The sequence below is a fragment of the Hemiscyllium ocellatum genome, chromosome 3, assembly GCF_020745735.1.
Source record: "Hemiscyllium ocellatum isolate sHemOce1 chromosome 3, sHemOce1.pat.X.cur, whole genome shotgun sequence".
Classification (NCBI taxonomy): domain Eukaryota; kingdom Metazoa; phylum Chordata; class Chondrichthyes; order Orectolobiformes; family Hemiscylliidae; genus Hemiscyllium; species Hemiscyllium ocellatum.
Window position 1 is genome coordinate 66322896 of NC_083403.1, and position 23635 is coordinate 66346530.

Sequence of the window (23635 nt, forward strand, 5' to 3'; positions counted from 1 at the left end):
AGAGCTTCCTAAGGTGCAGTAGCAACACGAACATTACTCTGCTGTGTCGCGCGCTCCACTCGTCCCCGCGCCTGATTGTCTCGGTGCGTGGGCGAAAGGGGGAGGGGGCGTGGTGGGACTCTTCCATTGGGGGAACCGGGGGGGGGAGAATGGTGGATGATGTGATTCAAACAAGAATAGGAAGAGTGAACGCCATGAGCCACTGGGAAGAGACAAGAGTATTATTTAAATATTATGGTATACTGTCTCCTGTGGTGAAGGAGAAAGAGGATGATATCTCAGTGAGCTCACGGACCAACATGAAATCTACCCCCCCCCCGACCCGCTGTGGTGTCGGCTCCGTTCTCTCGCGCTGCTGCTGCTGTCATGGCGCTGGCTCCAGGAGGAGGAAAGAAGAAAGTTTGTTATTATTATGATGGTAAGAGAATGGAGACTGGGGCGGGGAGAGTACTACAGTGCTGGGGAAAGTGTGAGTTAGAGACGGGGTGAAGGTGTGAGTGAGAGATGGATGACGTGCTGGTGAATCCCCCGCCCCCAGTGACAGTCACATCCTTCCTGTAATGTGGTGACCAGCACTACACAGTGTACACTCCAGCTCTCACCTGACATAATACCTTCAGTGAACCTGCACCCCATTACATGGCCGGCCACCACCTTCTCAAACCACTAGAGAAGGGTGGAGAATAGTGGGAGAAAAAGGAGAAGAGGATGACCACTTTGCCAGCTGTATCCAAATTAAGGAAAAAGTGGAAACTTGAAACAGCAGTTTGTTCTTTTGGGTGGAAGTGGCATTTAGCTCCCTTTTTTCTTAATATAACTAGTACAAATGATAGTGGGAGCTTGTTTTGGAGTGGATGCAATTTTGCCTTGAAATTCCTTGATATTGTGCTCCGGACTTGCCAATTGCAGGTAAGTTGCTTTCAAGAGACATTGCAACTTCAGGCCACTAAGTGTAATCATGTCTTTAATGGGTTTTCCAATTCAGTTTTAGTTCTCGGAGGAAAAGTTCTTCTGATAGAGTCACATAGCATAGAAACAGACCCTTCAGTCCAACTCGTCCATGCCAACTAGTCATCCCAATCTGACCTAGTCCCCTTTGCCGGTTTGAGTATTCTCCCCAGAGTAATTATGCAAAGCTCCAAAAGGATGCTACATTTATTGAGGATAGTTTACAGTCTTTTTATAAAACACCTTTTGGCATATAGTCCTGTAGTCAAAGTGATGGTTGTGTCTTGGGGATTTATCTTGTGCATTGTGCAACTTTCAGGCCAGTGGATATTTATTCAGTTCCTATTTCAAACAGTTGATCAGCATTACATTAACTACTTTTTTTAGATTAGATTACTTACAGTGTGGAAACAGGCCCTTCGGCCCAACAAGTCCACACCGACCCGCCGAAGCGCAACCCACCCATACCCCTACATTATCCCTTACCACTATGGACAATTTAGCATGGCCAATACACCTGACCCGCACATCTTTGGACTGTGGGAGGAAACCGGAGCACCCGGAGGAAACCCACGCAGACATGGGGAGAACGTGCAAACTCCACACAGTCAGTCGCCTGAGTCGGGAATTGAACCCGGGTCTCCGGGCGCTGTGAGGCAGCAGTGCTAACCACTGTGCCACCGTGCCGCCCAACCACTGTGCCACCGTGCCGCCCAACCACTGTGCCACCGTGCCACCGTTCTTTTGTTAGAACATATTCCATGGAAACATTGATTTTGACACTACTTCCTAGGAAGTATTGCCTCCCTTAGATATTTTTCTCTTTTTGTTTTTATATTTACTTTGAATTGTTCAGTATAACTGTACAGAGTAAAAAGTGAGGTCTGCAGATGCTGGAGATCAGAGCTGAAAATGTGTTGCTGGTTAAAGCACAGCAGGTTAGGCAGCATCTGGATTCCTGATGAAGGGCTCTGGCCCGAAACGTCGAATTTCCTGTTCCTTGGATGCTGCCTAACCTGCTGTGCTTTAACCAGTGACACATTTTCAGCTATAACTGTACAGAAACTATTAGGATCATGCCAACTTCCTTTGGAGCAACACAGCCAATTTCATTATCCTTCTCTATCCGTGGAATCTTGAGTTTATTTATCTCGAATGTTTTTATGATGTTCTTTTGAAATCATGGATCTACACCTCCTACATACTCCACCATGTAGGTAGTGACTTCAGGGTCATTATCATTTGCTGTATAAAAATATTTTTCATATGCCCCTACATTACAGAGTCATAGAGATGTACAGCATGGAAACAGACCCTTCGGTCCAACTCGTTCATGCTGACCAGATATCCCAACCTAATCTCTTCCACTTGCCAGCACTCGACCCATGTCGTTTCCAAACTCTTCCCGTTCATATACTCATCCAGATGCCTTTTTAAATGTTGCAATTGCAACAGCCTCCACCACTTCCTCTGGCAGCTCATTCCATCCACATACCACCCTCTGTGTGAAAAAGTTGCCCCAAGTCTCTTTTACATCTTTCCGCTCTCACCCTAAACCTATGTCCTCTAGACAAAGGAAAATACTTCGTCTATTTATCCTATCCATGCACCTCATGATTTTGTAAACCTCTATAAGATCACCCCTCAATCTCTGACGCCCCAAGGAAAACAGCCCCAGCCTGTTCAGCCTCTCCCTATAGCTCAAATCTTCCAACCCTAGCAACATCCTTGTAAATCTTTTCTGAACCCTTTCAAGTTTCACAACGTCCTTCCGGTAGGAAGGAGACCAGAAATGCGTACAATATTCCAAAAGTGGTCTAACCAATGTCTTGTACAGTCGCAACATGACCTCCCAACTCCTGTACTCAAAACTCTGACCAATAAAGGAAAGCATTTGAAACACTTTCACTATCCTATCTACCTGCAACTCTACTTTCAAGGAACTATGAACCTGCACTCCAAGGTCTCTTTGTTCAGCAACACTTCCAAGGACAGTACCGTTAAGTGTATAAGTCCTGCTAAGATTTGCTTTCCCAAAATACAGCACCTCCCATTTATCTAAATTAAACTCCACCTGTCACTCCTCAGCATGTTGGCCCATCTGAACAAGATCCCTTTTTAATCGGAGGTAACCTTCTTTGCTGTCCAGTACACCTCCAATTTTAGTGTCATCTGCAAACCTACTAACCTCTTATGCTCACTTAAAATCATTTATATAAATGACAAAAAGTAGAGGACCCAGCACTGATCCTTGTCACGCTCCATTGGTCATAGGCCTCCCGTGTGCCAAGCAACCCTCCATCACCACTTTGTCTTCTACCTTTGAGCTAGTTCTGTATCCAAATGGCTAATTCTCCTTGTATATTCCATGACATCAAACCTTGCTAATCAGTCTCCCATGGGGAACTTTGTCGAATGCCTGACTGAAGTCCATATAGATCACGTTCTCCGATCTGCCCTCATCAATCCTCTTTGTTACTACTTCAAAAACGTCAATCAAGTTTGTGAGCCATGACTTCCATGCATAAAGCCAAGTTGACTATCACTAATCAATGCTTGCCTTTCCAAATAAATGTAAATCCTGGCCCAAAGGATTTCCTCCAACAACTTGCCTACCACCGATGTCAGACTCACCGACCTATAGTTCCCTGGCTTGTCCTTACCACCTTTCTTAAACAGTTGCACCATGTTAGCCAACCTTTAGTCCTCTGGTGCCTCACCTGTGACTATTGATGATACGAATATCTCAGCAAGGAGCCCAGCAGTCACTTCCCTAGCTTCCCACAGAGCTCTCAGGAACACCTGATCAGGTCCTGGGGATTTAAACACTTTTATGCATTTCAAGACACCCAGCACTTCCTCCTCTGTGATATAGACATTTTTCAAGATGTCACCATCTATTTCCCTACATTCTATATCTTCAGTTTCCTTGTTCATGTAAACACTGATGCGAAATACTTGTTTAGAAGCTCCTCCATCTCATGGCTCCACACAAAGGTTGCCTTGCTGATCTTGGAGGAGTCCTATTCTCTCACTATAATGTGTTTCCAATCCATGTAACACCTAATGGAAATAGTTTTTTTGTTGTCTGCCTTATCTAGACATGCCAAAAGCTTTGCACTTCTCTAAAATCTTTCCTGAATTACCTGTAAGGAGAATAATTCCAGTTTCTCCAACATTGCAACTAAAATTCCTTGTCGCTGTGATCATTCTGGTAAATATGCTCCGTTCCCTTGCATCCTTCCTTAAGTCTGGTGGCCAGGATGGGTTACAATACACTGGTTGTAGCCTCAGAGCTTTACATTTCAGCATAATTTACTTTTATATTTAATACTTCTGTAGCCCAAGACCCCAAACACTTTACTGGCTATTCTCAATATTTTGGGCCACCTTCAAAGATTTATGAACACAAATCATAGATCCCTCTGATACCTGAACTCACTTCAGCATCATATTATTTTGACTATATTTTCTTTTCCTACCCCTTTGAGCATATGAACTAAGAGTAGCAGCAGGCAATTCAACCCTTTGAACCTGTTCCATCAGTTTATAGAATTATGACTGATCACATCTCAGCCTCCACTGTATGTTCCTGCCCACTCTCCATTACTCTTTAACCCATTACTAATTAAATGTCTATCTATCTTCTACTTAAATTTACTTAATCTCTCAGCCTCCACCACACTCTGGGCTAATAAATTCTGAGATTCACAATCCTTTGAGGGAAGTAATTTCTCCTCATCTATTTTAAGTCAGCTCCCTGTTATCTTAAAACTATGACCTCTTATTCTAGATTTCCCACATGAGGAACTGTCCTTCTATGTCTACTTTGTCAACCCCTTTAGCATCTTGTGTACCTCAAATTCTATTTTATTCCAATATCCGAGTTTTTTATATATATATATCAAAAGAAACCGAGGTACTAACACTGAATCCTGGAAAACAATCCCATCAATCAAATCCAGTCTGAAAAACAACCAGTTTTACATGTTTCAATGATTTCTGTCTTTTAGGTTTTTTTTTGCTTATCAAGAGTGACATTGACTCTTTTTCCTCTAGTCTCAGTTTTGTTAACCTTTCAATTTTGTATGTAGTACTTCAAATAATTAAAAAATCATATAGACAACCTTCATTGCATTCCCTTTATTAACTTTCTTTGTTACTTCATCAAAAAAAATCAAATAGATTCCTCTGAGACTGTGGACCTCTTGAGATTTCTGTTGGTTTTCCCTACTTAATGAGAACCACCTCTGGGCTTGTTGATTTTGTTTTGAAACCTTGCCCACCACTGATGTTAAATAATTTCAAGGGATGACCTTGCACCCTTTCTTGAATAATGACATCACACTTGCCACACTTTGGTGCTCTGACATCTTACTTGAACATGGGGAAGGTTGCAAGATGTTGGTAAGCCATTCTGCTACCTTGATTTCTACTTTCTTTTATAACCTGGGATGAAAGTCATCTGGATCAGGTGAATCATCCATTTTAAGCATAGTTATCCTTTCCAGTTTAATCAACTTATCAATATTCGCCTCATAAATTACCTCCAATATCTCCATTTCTGTCCATATATTGGCAGTAGCCTTCCCCTTGTAAACATGGACACAAAATGTTAAGTATTGCCTTGCTCTGCACCTTTAATTTTAGATAAAGCGTAGATCACCAAATTGTTTCATATAGGCCTCTCTCGTCATTCCCCCTCCCCCTGCTCTATTTGTTTACTCTTTGCATGCCGGTAAAAGTTTTGTGTCCCTTTTTATGTAACTTCCATGCTATTCTCAGTCTGTCATTGAGAGTCATGGAGATATACAGCATTGAAGCAAACCCTTCAATCCAACTTATCCATGATGTTCAGATATTGTAAATAAATCTAGTCCTATTTGCCAAAAACCTTTCTTATTCATTTACCCATCCAGGTGCCTTTTAAATGTTGTAACTGTACCAGACTCCACCACTTCCTCTGGCAGCTAATTCCATACACACACCGTCTTCTGTGTGAAAAAGTTGTCCCTTAGATCCCTTTTAAATCATTCCCTCTCACCTTAAACCTATGCCCTCTCGTTGTGGACTCCCTCACCTCAGGGAAAATACCTTGTCTGTTTACCCTATCAATGCGTCTTGATTTTATAAACCTCTCTAAGGTAACCCCTCAATCTCTGATGCTTCAGGGAAAATAGCCCCAGCCTGTTCAGCCTCTCCTATAAATCAAACCCTCCAACCCTGGCAATATCATTATAAATCTTTCCTGAACTTTTTAAAGTTTCACAACATCCTACCTATAGCAGGGAGATCAAAATTGCATGCAATATTCCAAACGTGGCCTTACTATGTCATCACATGACCTCCCAACACGTAAAGTCAAGGTACTGACCAATAAAGGTAAGCATACCAATGCCTCCTTCACTATCCTACACCTGCCTGTGACTCCACTTTCAAGGAATTATGAACCTGCATTCCAAGATCTCTTTGTTCAGCAACACTTCCCCAGGACCTTCCCATTAAGTGTGTAAGTCCTGCCCTGATTTGCTTTTCTAAAATGCTACAGTTCACATTTATCTAAATTAAACTCCATCTGCCGTTCCTTGGCCCATCTGATCAGATCCCATTGTACTTCTTCACTGTCCACTACATTTCCAATTTTGGTGTTATCTATAAACTTAGTAACTGTACCTCCTTTGTTCACATCTAAATCATTTATATAAATGATGAAAAGCAGTGGACTTGGCACCGATCCTTGGAATACATCGCTGGTCACAGGCCTCTAGTCTGAAAAGCAATCGTCGTCCGCCATCCTCTTGCTCTTGAGCAGGTGGTGGTGAGCTGTGTTCTTGAAATGCGGCAATCGGTACTGAGCCAGATCTGTATCCACACAGCTAGATCTCCCTCTATTCTGTGTGATCTAACCTTGCTAAACAGTCTACTGCGAGGAACCTTATTGAACGCCTTACTGAAGTCCATATTGGTAAACCAGCTGCTCTGCCCTTATCATTCCTCTTTGCTACTTCTTCAAAAAACTCAAGTTCATGAGACACTATTTCCCACATACAAAGCCATGTTGACTATTCCTAATCAGTCCTTGCCTTTCCAAATATACATAAATCCTGTCCCTCCGGATTCCTTCCAACAACTTGCCCACCATCGATGTCAGATTCACCGGTCTGTAGTTCCCTGGCTTTTCCTTGCCACCTTAAACAGTGTCACAATGTTAGCCAATCTCCAGTTTTCTGGCACCTTGCCTATGGCTATCAGTGGTAAAAATATCTCAGCAAAGGGCACAATCTCTTCCCTAGCTTCCCATGTCCTAGGGTACACCTGATGAAGTCCTGGGGATGTATCCACCTTTGTGTTTTAAGACATCCTGCACCACCACCACCTCTTTTTAAGGACATTTTTCAAGATGTTGCTTCAGTTTGTTCTCTAACATCATAGTTGCATTCCAGCGAAACCTCACTTCATAGAAAAAAATCGCTAAATATAAATAATGGGGCCTTTGGGAAAAGTGGAGTTGGGGCAGACCAGCAAAGAATATCATTCATGATCACTCAAAAAGCACCCAAAAGTCGAACACAAAATACAGCCTGAACGAAGGTATTTATCAGTGAAACCAAAGTAAATTTAACACTTCTGAAAAATATTGTTTATGCAGGGGCGAGGGTCATCATGGTATGCAAGGTCGACTTCCTCATTCCTGTTAAGCAAACTATATCACATATTGTCTCCTTCTGCCCAAAATGCTTTGTAATATCTAGCTTCTCTTCAGTCTTCTAGCCTTTTTTTTTGGATTCACCACCTGCAATTTTATCACCAGGACTTTTCTTGCTAACATTCTTGTCACTGTGTCCCTCCGTTTTTTTCAAAAAAAAGGGATAATCTAGGAGTAGTGTTCCTCTCAAGAAAGCTGCTCTGTTGGCAGCTGATATCGGCACATGCACAGAACGGCATGAAGACTTCAGTGTAGACATTGTGTGTGCAGAACAGTGCAGAGACTTTGGCGCAGACATTGGTGCATGCACATAATGAAGCACACAAAACGATCACTGCTGGAGTTCGCCATTGGGAACAGAGGTAAGCGTTCCCAAAACACCTGTTCCTTAATTCCTCAGTGACATTATAAGCAAATCGCACTGCTGGACCGCATGTTATCCTCGAACTACCTGTATTTATTTCCCCACATTCTATATTTTCCATGTCCATCTCCACGGTAAACACTGATGCAAAATACTTGTTTAGTATCTTCCCTATCTCCTGCGGTTCCATGCTATGGTGACCTTTTTGATTTTTAAGTGGCCCTACTCTCTTCAAAGTTACCCTTTTGTCCTTAATTTATTTGTTGAATCCTTAAACCTATTTGCCAAAGCTATCTCATGACCCTTTTTTGCCCTCACAATTTTCCTCTTCAGTACACTCCTACTGTTTTTATACTGTTCTAGAGAATCTCTCAATTTCTGCTGTCCATACCTGACATATGCTTCCTTCTTATTCTTGAACAAAATCTGAATTACTTCAGTTATCCAGCATTCCCAACACCTACCAGCCTTGCCCTTCACCCTAACAGGAACATACTGTCTCTGGACTCTTGCTATCTCATTTTGAAGGCTTCCCATTTTCCAATCTTCCTCCATTTTAAAACTTTAACTTTTAGATCCAGTCTATCCTTTTCCATCACTATTTTAAAACGAATGGAATTAGGTTACTGGCTCCAAAGTGCTCCCCCATTGACACCTCAATCTCCTGCCCTGCCTTATTTCCCAAGAATAGTTCAAGTTTTGCACCTTCTCTAGCAAGTACATCAGCATACTGAATCAGAAAAGTTTCTTGTACACACTTGACAAATTCCTCTCCCTCCCAGTTCTTAACACTATGGCATTCCCCGTCTGTGTTCGGAAAGTTAAAATCTCCTATCGTAACTCTGTTATTCTTAAAGATAACTGAGATCTTCTTCCAAATTTGTTTCTAAATTTCCCAGTGACTACTGGGGAGTCTATAGTACAATCCCAATAAGGTGATCATCCCTTTTTTATTTCTCAGTTCCACTCAAATAACTTCCCTTGATGTATGTATTCCCAGGAATATCCTCCCTAAAAACAGCCATAATGTTATCCCTAATCAAAATGTCACTCCCCAACCTCTCTTGCCCCACCCCACCCACCCCACCCCTAATCCTTCCTATACCCTGGAACAACATGCTGCCAGTCCTGTCCATCCCAAAGCCATATGTCTGTAATTGCTATGATATCCCAGTCCCATGTTCCTAACCATGCCCTGAGTTCATCTGCCTTTCCTGTTAGGCCTTTTGCATCAAAATAAATGCAGTTTAATTTATCAGACCTCCCTTGTTCTCTACTTTGTTCCTGCATGCCCTGTGTATTCAAGATACTCTTTTTTCCAACTGTACCAGTTTCAGCCATATATTCCTCTGCTCTTTTCCGCTCAGGTTCAAGCGAGAAGAATTTACCTAGTGTGTGTCAATGATCTTTGAATGACAAGGAAGATAGAGAATATAACAGAGGTCATTGGTTCCAGTACATTTAGCTGAAGTTAGGTTTTAACATTCCCTATCTGATTTCCCCTTTACTCTACATTTTCTTGTTTTAATAAGTTCTGAAGATTGATTTCATTTGCACATTCGTTCTCATTCCAAATTAAACTCATGGTGGTGTTGATGTGCAGCACATCTCGTGCTTTAAACCCCACAATCCTGTTTATCCTAACACATTACTCACCTGCCTTACCTTTATACATCATAAATTTCTTTTAGCGCTGTATCCTACCATATATGGTCAAAGCCTGTGGACTGGAATCCAGGATAGGATGCAGCTAGCATTGTGGAAGTGATGCAAAGTACTGAAGACTAGGATCTCAAGTCAGTGGAGCTGTTGGTGTGGGGTATGGGGCTGAGGTTTGTGGACTGGAATCCAGCAGAAAAGAGTGGGATTGAGATTGCTGATATTAGATCATGGACATAGGTGTGTGGAATGGGGCTGAAGAGAATGGGCAAAACTGTGGTAGCTGGACTACGATGTGAGGTTATCCATTTCGACTGAAGATAAGGTAGATCAGGGTACTGTCCAGATGGTCTGAAGTTAACTACAGTGGATTTCCAAAGAGACTTGGAGGTTAAGTTGCAGATAGTTTCTAATCAAGCTGTTTTGGTATATAACACACACCTCTGGAACAGATGGGATTTGATCTAAGGCCTCCTGATTCAGAGTTAAGGACATGATCTCTGCATTGCAAGAGCTTTAGGGTTCAGATGCATAGTGCTTTGAAATGCCATTAACTTTCTAGATTTCTTTGCAAGTGTTTATGGAATGCTGGCCTTGATATCTAGAGGATGGAGTACAAGGTTGCATAAGTTTATTCTGCAGATATACAAAACCCTAGTTAGATGCAAGTTGGAGTGCTGAGAGCAGATCTGGTCACCACCGGGATATGTTGGCCTTTGGGGGAGTAAAACAAAGGTTTAGGAGAATGATACCTGGACTTAAGGGGCTAAGTTATGAGAAGAGATAATACATAATTAGTGCTGTTTTCTCTAGAATTTAGAGGAGTTCTGATTGAAGTGTTCAAGATATTAACAAGGAAACACAGGTAGGTAAAAATAAACTACTTCCACTCATTGGAGATTCTAGAACTAGAGATCATTGTCTGAGAATTAGGGCCAGACCTTTCAGGAGCGACATAAGAAAGGACTTCAACCCACAAAGTGTGGAATATGTTTGGAATTCTCTTCCACAAATGGCAGTGCATGCTGGATCAGTTGTTAATTTAAATAAGATAGATCAGTTTTTGTTAAGCAAAGGTTTTAATAGAAATGAGCCAAAGGCAGGTATATGGAGTTAGCCCTAGATTTGTCATGATCTCATGGAATGGTAGAACATAATCAAGAGGCTAAATGGCCTACTTTTGTGCCTTTGTTCCTGCAAAATCAGTGGGAAGAGGCCATATGAGTAAATGGACACAGTGGATTGGGTGGCATGAGTAACCATGAAGGCTTGAATGTGAGTGTAGGGCACTGTGTGGAATGGAGGGCGAAAGTGAGTGAGGTCTAGGTAGGGTTGCGAGGATGGGAATGTGGGGGGGGGTGGGGGGGGTGGTAGGGGGGGATGGTAGGGGGGTGAGGTGAGGAGAGTTGGGAAGAGACTTTTCCAGTCAGGTACAGGAGCTAATTTAATTACAATATGGAAGGGAGGTTTTGTTGCATATTCCATGGTCACAGAAAATTCCAGGTTTGGCACAACCTAACTGAATGCATAAAGTTTTTTTATGAAATATTTTATCAACTAGGATTTTCTCATTTACTGTATATATTCCAATAAAAGCTAACTTTTGGCACCAAATATTTTGGCAGAAAAAGAAGTTCACTTCTCCATGAATAATATTTTTGATAGGTTAAAATCAATAATATGTTGGACCTTGCAGATTGCATTGGCACCGGTTGCTGACCATGGTCCTGAATCCAGTGGACACTGCTGACTGAGACTATCTAATTGTGTTTTCTGATGTTTATTCAGGGGAATAAAAAACCAATGTGAAAAAGAATCATTAGACTGTTCCACCAACCTCATTCCCAAAGCTAGCAGACATTTTATGTCGTCATAAAAGATTTTTGGCGAAAGGTCAGGGTGTGAATACTTGCATAAGATCAACAATAGATACGGTATATGATGTACTAAGGACTACTTTGTTGTTTTGGTTTTGCTGGCATCTGGACTCATGTTTTTTAAAAAATATGTATAGGATTTGAGTATCAACTGGGGTAGATGTTAGCAAACTATTGAAGGTGGTACAGCAGGTTGAGAAAGTGATTAAAAAGGCAAATATCCTATGCTTTGTAAATAGTGACACAGTACAAAAAAGTTGTGATGAACCATTATAAAATAATCGTTTGTTCTTCCAAACTTTGATTTTGTTGTAAGGCTGTTTTGAATTTTTCCTAGGATGACAAAAGTATCCCTCGAAAAGAGATTTGGCAATTTGGGGCCGATTATTTGCATTGAGAATGCAGAGGTGATCAGAATGCTTAAAGGGACAGACAGGATAGATGCAGGTAAACTGCTTCCCTGAGTTGGGGAGTCTTAAAATCAAGGGGATACAGTTTAAAATTAAGAAGAATGCCACTAAGATCCAAGATGAGGAGAAATTATTTTAGAGGGTTATGAAACTTCTCCTACAGAGGTCTGAGCAGGCTCAGTTTTTTGATTCTGTTTAAGGTAGAGATTAATAGATTTCTGGTTATTAGTGGCATACAGGGTTTAGAGATAGGATGAGTAAAAGATTTTGAAGTGTTTGACCCGCCATTCTAGTATTAAATGGAGGGACGGACTTGACAGACTTAATGGTCTTCTCCTGTTTCTGTGTTCCACCTCATAACTCAAAGTTCTTTCTTTTAAATTGTTAGATTATTCAGTTTTTCATGCAAAAAAAATTGAACAATCAGACATTGAGCATTAACATTAAGGCATTGCTGTTTGATATGTCTTGACAATTGAAAATTAGTTTACGATAAACTTGGACATTACATTAGGTGTATTTGTAATATTTAGATCCATTCAGAAAAGTGTGCGTCTTTTCCTGAAGTGCGACATAAATTTGATAACATGGGATGCTTCCAGAAGAATTGTTCAAGGATTATATTTGCTCATAAACATTCATTAAAATGGAATATTAGGGAAACCAATAAACTATTTAGCCATCTTATTAATCAGAATTTTTAAATTCTTCACCCATGCAGAGTATTGTTCTCTAAACTGTTGTTTTTTCCTTTGCTCTGCCCTCTTAGTAATTTCAAAATTTCCTAAATAAATGGCAGCAAGTTATGCAGGTGATTTCTTGTTCTGTATAACCAGTTTTTACAAGATTTATTCCATTTTGAGTTCACAGTGAGCTATTGGTATCTTTCTGTTGCGCAATGTATTGTAGAATCACAGAATGCCTACAGTGCAGAAAGAAGCCATTCAGCCCATCGAGTCTGCACCAACCCTCCGAAGAGCATCCCATCCAGATCGACCCCATCTCTGTAAACTCACATGGCGTTTATTACAAGCTATTTAATTCTAATGGCATATTGCCAATTATACAATTACCTGAAACATCACTGTTCAAATTGTTACAAGCATGCAAACGTAATTACGGTTTAGGATGTGTAAAACAATTATGCCATAAATTAAATATAATTTATATATCTATATATTTAGATATAAATTGGTTTGATTTTTCAATTACCGTTTTCTTAACAAAAATGTTCATTTATCAGGTGTTTATTTAAGTGGGGGTGACAGTACTGGTGCTGTAGGTGAGTTTTTAGATTTTGATCAAAATCTGAAGAAATATTTCCCTATTTATGTGACTCTGACCTCCAATTATTGTAACATTACCACATTTAGTAAGCAAATTCAAAACAATCCTGATTGTTCTCCTTCACTTAGTTATTCAAAAGTTATTTTTCAGAAATGATAAATTGATGTTCATTAGGAAACTGTGGAGAGGCAGTGCTTTTATTATAGGATCCTTCCCTCCCTTCTCTCACCTCTGTAGGAGAAAGATGGGAAAAAAAAATAGGGTAAAGATTCTTGCCTTTCTTCTTGACTCATGATTTTGACCTGCCATCTTGAGTTTCCTTATGACCCACCATGACTGCTCCAATATTAAGTAACGTTTTTTAAAAAAACTATTTTTTTCCAAAAAATTATGCCAAAATATTAGTTTTGGCATTATTTGCTCAATTGCTTGGGAACAGTTTATGTTGTATTTTCTGAATGTCATAAGTATGTTGTTGTTTTGTTACTAGTTGGATAAATTCTATGTAGGCATATCACTATTTAAGTGGAACAAAATTTCTGTGAAATTGCTTTATTATATTGCTCTTCTCAATACTATAAATGTTTATTGAGTTTTCTTCTAGTTTATGTACTCAAAACTATTTAGTACTTTTGAATTTACATGGGACAACAATTCAAATGTTTTTGACAATTCTATGCAATAAAAATAAGTTTATGAGCTGAGGAACAAGACCTGCTGAGTTTCTTTTCCTTTGCTATTTTTGTATATCTGCAACATTATGTAACTTCAGAGGATTGGACAGAGGTAATTTTTGAACTTTATTCTTTTTGTGGGATGTGGGAGTATCTTGCTAAATATGGAATAGTGGCACAGGCTCAATAAACTGAATGGTCTCCTGTTTTTCTCTTCCAATTAATATTATCACATAACTCAAATTCCTGGATATAGGGCTTGTCTTCTGAGGACAGGTTGAGCAGTTTGGGGAAAAGGATGAGAGGTGATCTTATTAAAATGTAAAAGGCAAGATTCAAAATGTAGGTGCAATCTTGATGTAAATATGTGATGCTCACTCAAATAAAACAACAGAAGATGATAGCGATGTGCTTGACAGGACTGATGCAGAGAGGATGTTTACCTTGTCAGAAAATCTAAAATATGGGACATAGTTTCAAAATAAAGGGTGTCCCTCTTATGATTAAGATGAAGAGGAGTATTTTCTCTCAGAGAGCTATTAATCTTTAGAATGTTCTCTCCCAGAGAGCAATAAAGGCTGAACGACTGAATAAATTCAAGGCTGAGTTAGACACATTTTCGGTCATCGAGGGAATTGAGAGTTATGCACGACGGGAAGGTGCGTAGGCAGGAAAAGATAGTTAGGCCCATAATCAGCATTGGTGAGTAAAATGAAGGAAACTCCAAAGAGTTTTTTTCAAACAAGATTTAAGAGCAACCTAATTAGGGAAAGAGGAAGGCCCATTTGGAACCATAGAAACAACCTGTGTGTAGACCCAGAAGACTCTACAATCCTCACAGAGTGCTTTCTGTCAATCTTCATTACGATAGATATGTCATCCCTTTCTGTTATCAAAGTGGAGGACTGTGAAATATTGGAAGAAATTAATATAAAGAGGAAACAATTTTAGATTGGATAAATCTGCCGACCTGGATGAGAGGTATTCCAAATTGTTGATGGAGAAAGTACCTTTGGTCTTAGCTGTAATTTTTAAATCCTCTCTGGCCACAAATCACGTGACAGAGGAATGGAAGACTGCTAATGCTGTCTATTTATTTAAACCAGAGAAGAGTTTGACCAGGAAGTACAAGGTCAGTCAGTCTCATCTCAGTGTTGGGGCGTTATTAGAAAAATATAAGGGACTAAATATTCTGCACTTGGGGGGACGTGCATCAATCAGGGAGAGTGGCATGCATTTGTTAAGGGGATGGTCATGTTTGAAAAAAATTATGGAGCAATTTGAGGATATAACCAGGAGACAGGAGATACAGGTGTCTGAAATTATAAAGGGCATTAATAGCTCGATAGGAAGGTACTTTCTCCATTAGTAGAGGGGTCAGTAAACAGGGGTCATAGATTTAAGATGAGAGGTGGAAGGCTAAGACGAGAATTGAGATATTGTTTTTACTCCAAGTAGGTTGGACGTCTGGCACGCACTGCCTGAAAGCGTAATTGCATCAAAAGCTCTCATAACATATTTTGATATTTATTAGTCTCCAAAGTTATAGGCCAAAGGTTGGAAAATGGAATTAGTAAAGTCAGACCTTTGACTGACGTGGACATGATACATTAAATGGCCTTCATTATTGTCTATGGTGATATTAAATGGAGGAGTGTGCTCAAGGGGCCAAATGGCCTACTCCTGTTATGATCTTATTCTGATGATCTTTGGTCTGTGGTGAAAGCATAAGAGAATAGTATGCATTGGAGCACTCAAAGATTTTTTTTGTCATTTTTTGCTCATCCCTTGTTGCCGTCGAGAAGGTACAAGTGAGCTGCCTTCTTGAAACGTTGCAATCATTGGGGTTGTGGGTAAATTACCACAGGCTACTTTAATTCAGCTACTTATTATTAAATCTCACAGACAATCAAATACTGAGACAATTATTTAAACTTTATTGCATGCAGCAACCAAATAAGACCCATTTAAGCAAGTTAAGCTTCACAACCCAACTTGGGTTATTATCCGATTAATGGTGGGATTTAGCTACAATTCCATTCAACAGTGTCTGTCTGTGGATGTGTCCAGGGTTTGATCATTTTACATTGTTACTCTTCAAAATTCCGTGTTGAAGAATTTGGAATTGAATTCTTATGCGATTTTCTCTTTTTCAAGTTTGTAGTGTGAATATTAGTTTGTGGTGATCCATTAGATTCTTTCATCCCCAATATTGAATACACTTCTGGAGTCCTCAACGTTGCAGCTCTTATAAGAAGTACCTCCCTGTTCCTTGTTACATTCAGCGTTCAGTGTGAAGACACAACCTTTCTTACAATTAACCTCTTTACCTTATTCCTTCTGTCGGCTTATTCTCTTTGTCCCCTTTATCTCAGGAAACAGTTGATTCCAGAAAGAGTTACAGCTGATTCTTTCAATTTATGAACAGTTACTAAAGTTCAGAAAAATACAGTATCACATTGGGGTATCGGCCCAATCATTGTGCTGTTAGGAAGGAATTTTGAGGATTTTATCCAGGGACAATGAAGGAACAATGATATGTAGTTTTGGGGGGATCTTTTAAGTAGTGGTGTTTTCATTTATCTCTGCCCTTGTCACTATTGATATTTAAGGTTTTGGTTTTGGAAGATCCTGTTGAAGGAGCTTTGTAAGTTGCTGCAATGCACAGTGTATATGGCATACACTGCTGCCATTGCTGATGCAGATAGCAAATGTTGAAGATTGTAGAAGGGATGCCAATCAAATGGGCTGTTTTGTCCTGGATGGTCTGAGCTTCTTGAGTGTTATTGGAACTGCACGCATCCAGGAATGTGGAAAATATTTCATTACACTCCTGACTTGTGCCTTGTAGAAAATGAACAGGAATTGTGGATCAGAAATTGAGTTTCTAGTCTCTGATCTACATTTGTTGCTACAATATATTATGTGGCTGTTCCGGTTTAATTTTAACTTGGAGGAACAGCCTATGGGGAAGTGAGTAGCATGCCCGTAATGGTAATGATATACTGGTACTCCCCCCATTTATTTTGGGCAGAAGTCCCATATGGTTCGCTAACGTCTCTCTGAATAGCTTTCCAAACATTGTCTGGGGAATCATAGATCCATGTCTTATTACAGTTTGGAGCTTTACCTCAACCTGACAGGTTAGCAGATTCTCAGAAACGTTATTATGTTTTTGTGCAGCTGTGGCCAGTAGAAAGGTTGGCTGATGTGGCCTTGTGTTTTGCATTTATCAATATGTCCAACCACGGAATCTCATAAGCTAGCTGCAATATTTCCCTAGGGTAACTTGGCAACACCACTATCTGGTAGATTAGTGTTCCCTACTCATTCGTGTATCTGCTGAGTTGGGAGTCTTCATTCATTCATCATTCCCATTTTAATATTGTAATGTTCAGGAGCTTCTTCTGCCCAAAATCATCGTGAGTGAGTCTGAACTAGTTTTTTTTAGCAGCTTGTTGGGCTGCTACCAATGAAGTAGTTTTATTTATCACATGCTTGGGGTCTTCTATACTCCCAACAAAGATTAAAGGTAATGAGATTTGAGGGTCTTCTATTTGCAGTGCCACCTCAGCCTCCATTAGCTGATCTTGTCAGTTATAGACTGCCCGGTCAGGGAAATTGCCGGGCATTATTTCCTACAGCAGTTTGGTCTGTCTGATCTTGGTGGGTTTCTCAGAAAGCAGTAGGGATATTATTACCTTTGAAGCCACCAGGTCCTTGCTGAGGGGGCAGGTTGAGTCAATTCATAGACAAACCAGTTTGAAGTATGCTTTCTCCCTCTGAAGCTCTTCATCAGATAGGACCTTTCAAAATCTTGCTGTCTCCAGGCAGACACTGAACTTCTGTATGTACTTTATTGTTTCAAAAAAAATCATAATTAAAATTCTGTATGTCTATTGGTGATCCATGATCATGGCAACTCTTTTAGTACAACTCAACAACAGAATGAAAATCTCTTCCAGTGATTAAGTTGCTAAGCGTGAGAACTCAGTTGAATTTAGTGCAGCGCACTTCAATGACAGTAGTGTTTCTTAGTTTTTGCACTCCAGGACCTTGTCTCTGCCTGCAGAAAAATCAGCAGCAGAAATCAAAATTTCAAGGTGTTTCTAAGCAATTGGATGTCTGCAGAGCTACAGTCATAAGATCCATAGGGGCCATTGATTTAAGTAAAGTTGCATAATATTAGACATAATTTTAATTTCTAACCAGTTTTAATTAATTTGGTGAGTAGCCATTTTATACGGCGGAGGGGGGGGAAGAAATAGACAAATTCAAATTTTGCGTTCAATTTTCTGCCACGTGGGTTTGGCTAAAATTTCCCAACATTATGTTGAGCTTGATCTGACTTTTGGCGTCATCCTTTTCCTGCCTTTTGTGGCCCACTACTGATAGATAGATGATAGAAAAGTACAGCACAGAACAGGCTGTTAGGCCCATGATGTTGTGCCGAGACTACGCACCCCTCAACTCACTGCTATCCATGTGTATGTCCAGCAGTCGCTTAAATGTCCCTAATGACTTTGCTTCCACCACCTCAACTGGCGATGCATTCCATGCATTCACAACTCTGCGTAAAGAGCTTACCTCTGACATCTCCTTTATACCTTCCTCCTAATATCTTCAAACTATGACTTCTCATACCAGTCAATCTTGCCCTGGGCAAAAGTCTCTGGCTGTTGACTCTATCTATTCCTCTCATTATTTTGTACATCTCAATCAGGTCTCCTCTCTTCCTTCTTCTCTCCAGAGAAAAAAGTCTGAGTTTATTCAACCTTTCTACATACGGCAAGCCCTCCAGTCCAGGCAGCATCCTGGTAAACCTTCTTTCCGCCCTCTCCATAGTCTCTGTATCTTTCCTATAGTAGGGCGGCCAGAACTGGACACAGTATTTCAAGTGTGGTTTCACCAGGGACTTGTGGAGCTGCAGCAAAACCTTGCAGCTCTTAAACTCGATACCCCTGTTAATGAAAGCCAAAACACCATATACTTTCTTAACAACCCTATTTACTTGGGTGGCAACTTTGAGGGATCTATGTACTTGCACACCCAGATCCCTCTGTTCCTCCATTCTGCCAGGAATCCTGTCTTTAATCCTATATTCAGCATTCGAGTTCGACCTTCTAAAATGCATCACTTCGCGTTTATCCAGGTTGAACTCCATCTGCCATTTCTCAGCCCAGTTCTGCATCCTGTCTATGTCACGCTGCAGCCTGCAGTAGCCCTCTATACTATCAACGACACCTCCAACCTTTGTGTCATCTGCAAATTTACTAACCCACCCCTTAACCTCCTCATCCAAGTCATTTATAAAAACTACAAAGAGCAGAGGCCCAAGAACAGAGCCCTGCAGGACCCCACTCAACACTTTTTTTCCAGACAGAATATTTTCCATCTACAACCAATCTCTGCTTCTGTCAGCCAGCCAATTCTGAATCCAGATAGCCAAATTTCCCTGTATCCCATACTTCCTAGCCTTATGAATGAGCCTACCATGGGGAACCCTATCAAATGCCTTGCTGAAATCCGTATACACCACATCTACTACTCTACCAGTGTTGACCTGTCTTAACACCTCCTCAAAGAACTCAATAAGATTTGTGAGGCATGACCTGCCCCTCACAAAGCCATGCTGACGGCCCAAAACCATGCTGACTGCCTTTAATCACACTATGCTTTTCCAAATAGTCATGAATCCTATCCCTCAGAATTCTTTCCACAACTTTGCTGACCACAGACGTAAGACTGACTGGTCTGTAATTGCCAGGGATTTCCCTATTACTCTTCTTGAAAAGTGGAACAACATTCACCTCCTTCCAATCCTCCAATGCGACTCCAGTGGAGAGTGAGGAGGCAAATATCCTCACCGGCGGCTTAGCAACCTCATTTCTCGCTTCCTGGAGCTGCCTAGGATAAATCTGGTCTGGCCCTGGGGACTTATCAATCTTAATGTTTGCCAAAGTATATGGTATCCATATATTTAGCTGTCAGGGATTGCACATCCTAAAGGTTCATTTATAAACCTCTGACTTTCCTGCTCAAAACATCTCTAAAGCTCAAAATTTTGACCATGCCTTTTGTCATCTCTAAGATCATTTGCTGATGGCATAGAATTGACCTTGTCTAATTACACCTCAATAAATCATTTTGGAATGATTTTCTTTATTAAAATGCTACGTCAATTCTACTTCAAGCTTAAGTGGTACTTAGAAGTGGAATAACATTCTTAATTTGTGTCTATCCAACGTGCATTTCTTCGTACATAGCATTTTCACCTCCTGTGACAGAGCACTGTGGCACTGTAGTTTAAGTTGTCTCTTGACATTTTACTGCAGTGCTGAGGGGTGTGTTGCATTTTCAGAGGCACTGATAACCTCAAGGTGGATGTAAAAGATCCTGTGGTACTAGTTTGAAGAAGTGGGGTCGTGTTCTCCTTTATTTCTTTACCAATGTCTAACCCTCAACCAGTACCAAAAAAGAAACCGATTATCTGGTCATTTCCACATTGATATTTGAAGGATCTTATCATGTGCAAGTTGGCTGCACCGTTTTTTGCAGCAGTGACTGCATGTCTGAGGCACTTCATTGGCCGCAATGTGATGTTCTGAGGTCAAGAAAGGTTCTCTACCAATATAAAATATTTTTTTAATTATTGTGCAGTAATCAGTTGTGATAATGTTAACTGATTAACTTATTTTTTTTAATCCAAAGAAATTTAGTAATTACCATTCGATGCCTGACGACTCCCCTCAACTCAAAGTTTAAACCTGGAAACTTTCTCATGTTCTACTCAGCTTCAGTGACATATGTAGTGATTTGCTTATTGAATTGTCTGGGGATCTTTGAAGTATCTGGTCACTGCTTTGACAGAGAATTTTGATTAATTTGAGTATTAAATTTCATCATCAGTCAATCTCTGTGAGATTTTGTTTTGCTGAATTCTGACGTTTCTAATTTCTATTTTGCTTTCTTCTGTTTTCCACTGTTCCTGCTTAATTTCTAATCTTGTAGAGTTTTATTCTGAATGTACTAGCAAAAATAATGCATCACATTTAAAATATATGATAGCAAACTGTTTATAAAGTACTTTTCTTAATTGCAGTTTTATTAACTAGAGCATAACCTTAATAAAGGAAATATGTTTTGTGGTGGTGTTATTGTCATTGCCAATCTTTAGCTATAATTGTGTCCATGGAAGAAGACCTACAAAATCTTCGTGCTTCCTCACATTTAATCTTACAGAAAATCTTTATAGAATTCTAGGAGCAGATTTTCCAGCATTCCCATATAGATTTGCACTCCAACTCTTCGGTTTTTACGAAAGAAGGAAGCCATATTTCTGAGGAGATTCTGTTCAGGTCTCCATTGGAAAATATGGAGGTGTAATTCTACTCTGGCAGTATTTTTTTTGTAGCATAGAACTGTCAGAGGAAGGTAAACCTTGGCCCATTTTTACAGTAGTCAGCTGGTGTAATCTGAAATTTAAAGATCCAGGTATCCATTTTGACAGCAGCTGTCAAAGGGTTGGTATGTAAGATAAACGTGATGTCAGGATCCTGGGAGAATTGGGAATCAGGTAAGTACAGTGCTAACTGGCTAATGTGAAAAATGCAATTGCATGGGCAATTCCTTTAGAGTGTACCATGATGAGATTCTGCAGAGCCATGTGGAGCTCCAATCTACGCTTGCAAACCAACTATCTGGCCAGTCCCAGTGGAAAATCTGCCCCATAACAGTCTTTATAACTTAGAGGGACACATTCAAACCTGCTACCTAAGTTCCATCCCTGTACAAAAGCAATTTACCTCATTCAAGTCTAGTACCCTTTTTCCATTAGTACTACAACGAAAGCAACCTTAAAAATGTCACCTGCAGGCCACAATTTATGAAGGCACTTCAGGATGCCATACATACAATTGTTTTCCTGTCATCTTGAAATATAAGTATATGTCAGTATGCTGTTATATGCAATACTGCCTTTCTTAGATGATGTACGGTTTGAGGGGAACAAGCTTTTAGTATTCCTATCATCCTTAAAATATCCTCTGGTATTTCATGACTTGTGCTGCAAACATTGGAACAAGATCCACATAGAATGCCTCTATGTCCTGCCTTGTGAAAATCCTCCATGATTCACTACGTGGAGAGCTAGAAGCCATCATTGTATATGCCATGAATACTGTATGTACAGGTTACAAGGAACTTGTTCTGTTTCAGACGTTAACTACCCAGCTTCATTAGAACCATTACCAATGGATCCATCTACAACAGATGCTGCCTTACCTGCTGCGTTTTTCCAGCAACACATTTTTCAGCAAAAAAAATTGCCATAGATGACTGTGTATAATGACCTTTCAAAATCCAAGGTCCACATTTTCCCCTAATCTGGAAATACAAAAAATAATAAAAATTTATGTAAGTTCTCAGCCTAGACAGTATGTAGAATTGACAGTTGCTTGGTTGGTTGTTCTTGTCACTGCTATTTTCTTGAATAAACTAATGAGTATGGATTTTAAAGTATTACAGGCTTCAGAGGCACAAAGAATTACCAGTTGATATTTCAATAAATAGTCCTTGCAGACATCTTTCTGAAATGTTGCTTCAGACGTATTGTTGAATACTGTTTGTAAGTTAATACTGCTTCTCCCTTGTACTCTGCATTGCGTGTGTTGTAGTGTGTGATTGCAATTGCATGAAATATGCGTAAATATTTAATTTATGATGGAATGCGTTAAGAATACAAAGTATGTTGTTCAATTGTTTTTATTCCACTCAATAAATATTTGTTATTCTTTATCATCCTGAGAAGAATTTTAAAGAAGCAAGCATTTTGTGTTTCCATTGAGCTGGTTTATGTAATAAGTTATGATATAGCATCAATTTCTGTACTTGGAAAATTCTGTATGTTAAATTGCAATAGAAACTTTATGTGCAATAACACTATGTTTTTTTTAATAGAGCATAGAAATGCTTCAAAGGAAGACAGAGATGGGTACGAAGTCCTTGGTATACTATTAGCTAGGCATAAATTGTCAAAACAAACTCATGAGTAAGCGAGCTGCAAACATCAAAGTATTATGATCAGGTAATAAATGTAGGGGAGATTAATGCATCATTCAGGTTTATTTGGATAATTTAAAGGCTCTTATGATGTAGTGGGACTGTCCCCATTTCTGGGCATGATGGTCTGGGTTCAAGTCTGATCTGCCAGAGATGTGTATCGTGACATGTCCCAACAGGTTGACTGTCCCAAAAGATGTTAACAGGATCATTTAAACAGTTTGGTAATGTGCTGTGAATGGGTTTTTAAAAGTAAAATGTGTTGAAATCAAAGACTAATGGTAAAAAGTTACTCATTATCATTTGTTGAAAAGGTTTAGCTATGATTGTTAATGATTGACCAGAAACAACTAATGTGGAACTTGAAAACTTAGTTAAATATTGAACAGTTAGAAGACATGATAAGTTATTCGAGTGGTGTATGTATTTAATGCATATAATCTGGTTGTGTAATGTTTCTGTTATCTGCCTTCATGCGATGAAAGAAGAGCTAAGGATCATTTGTTCCTTTATAAATTGAGACCTGAGGAGTTGAGCTTGCCTTTGGTGGAAAAAAAATGACAGAGGGAACAAGAACAATTTTTATTTTAAGATCTGCATTTTATGATAGCTTTTAACAGGCTATTTTAGATTATAGTTGCATAACTGAG

At 39.8% G+C, this 23635-nt stretch overlaps 1 protein-coding gene across 2 annotated transcripts in view; it reads left to right on the forward strand.

Annotated features, from left to right (window-relative positions):
- Positions 1 to 340: 340 nt before the first annotated feature.
- LOC132832632 (histone deacetylase 2-like) overlaps positions 341 to 23635 on the forward strand; it is an 88328-nt gene continuing 65033 nt past the window's right edge. Inside the window, exon 1 of one of the 2 annotated variants that reach the window (XM_060850717.1) lies at positions 341 to 418. In XM_060850717.1, the coding sequence (XP_060706700.1) occupies positions 367 to 418 (52 nt within the window). In that variant the 5' untranslated portion in view covers positions 341 to 366. Of the gene's footprint in view, positions 419 to 626; positions 910 to 23635 lie in introns of those variants that run through there. The other variant, XM_060850724.1, reaches the window with a different exon arrangement.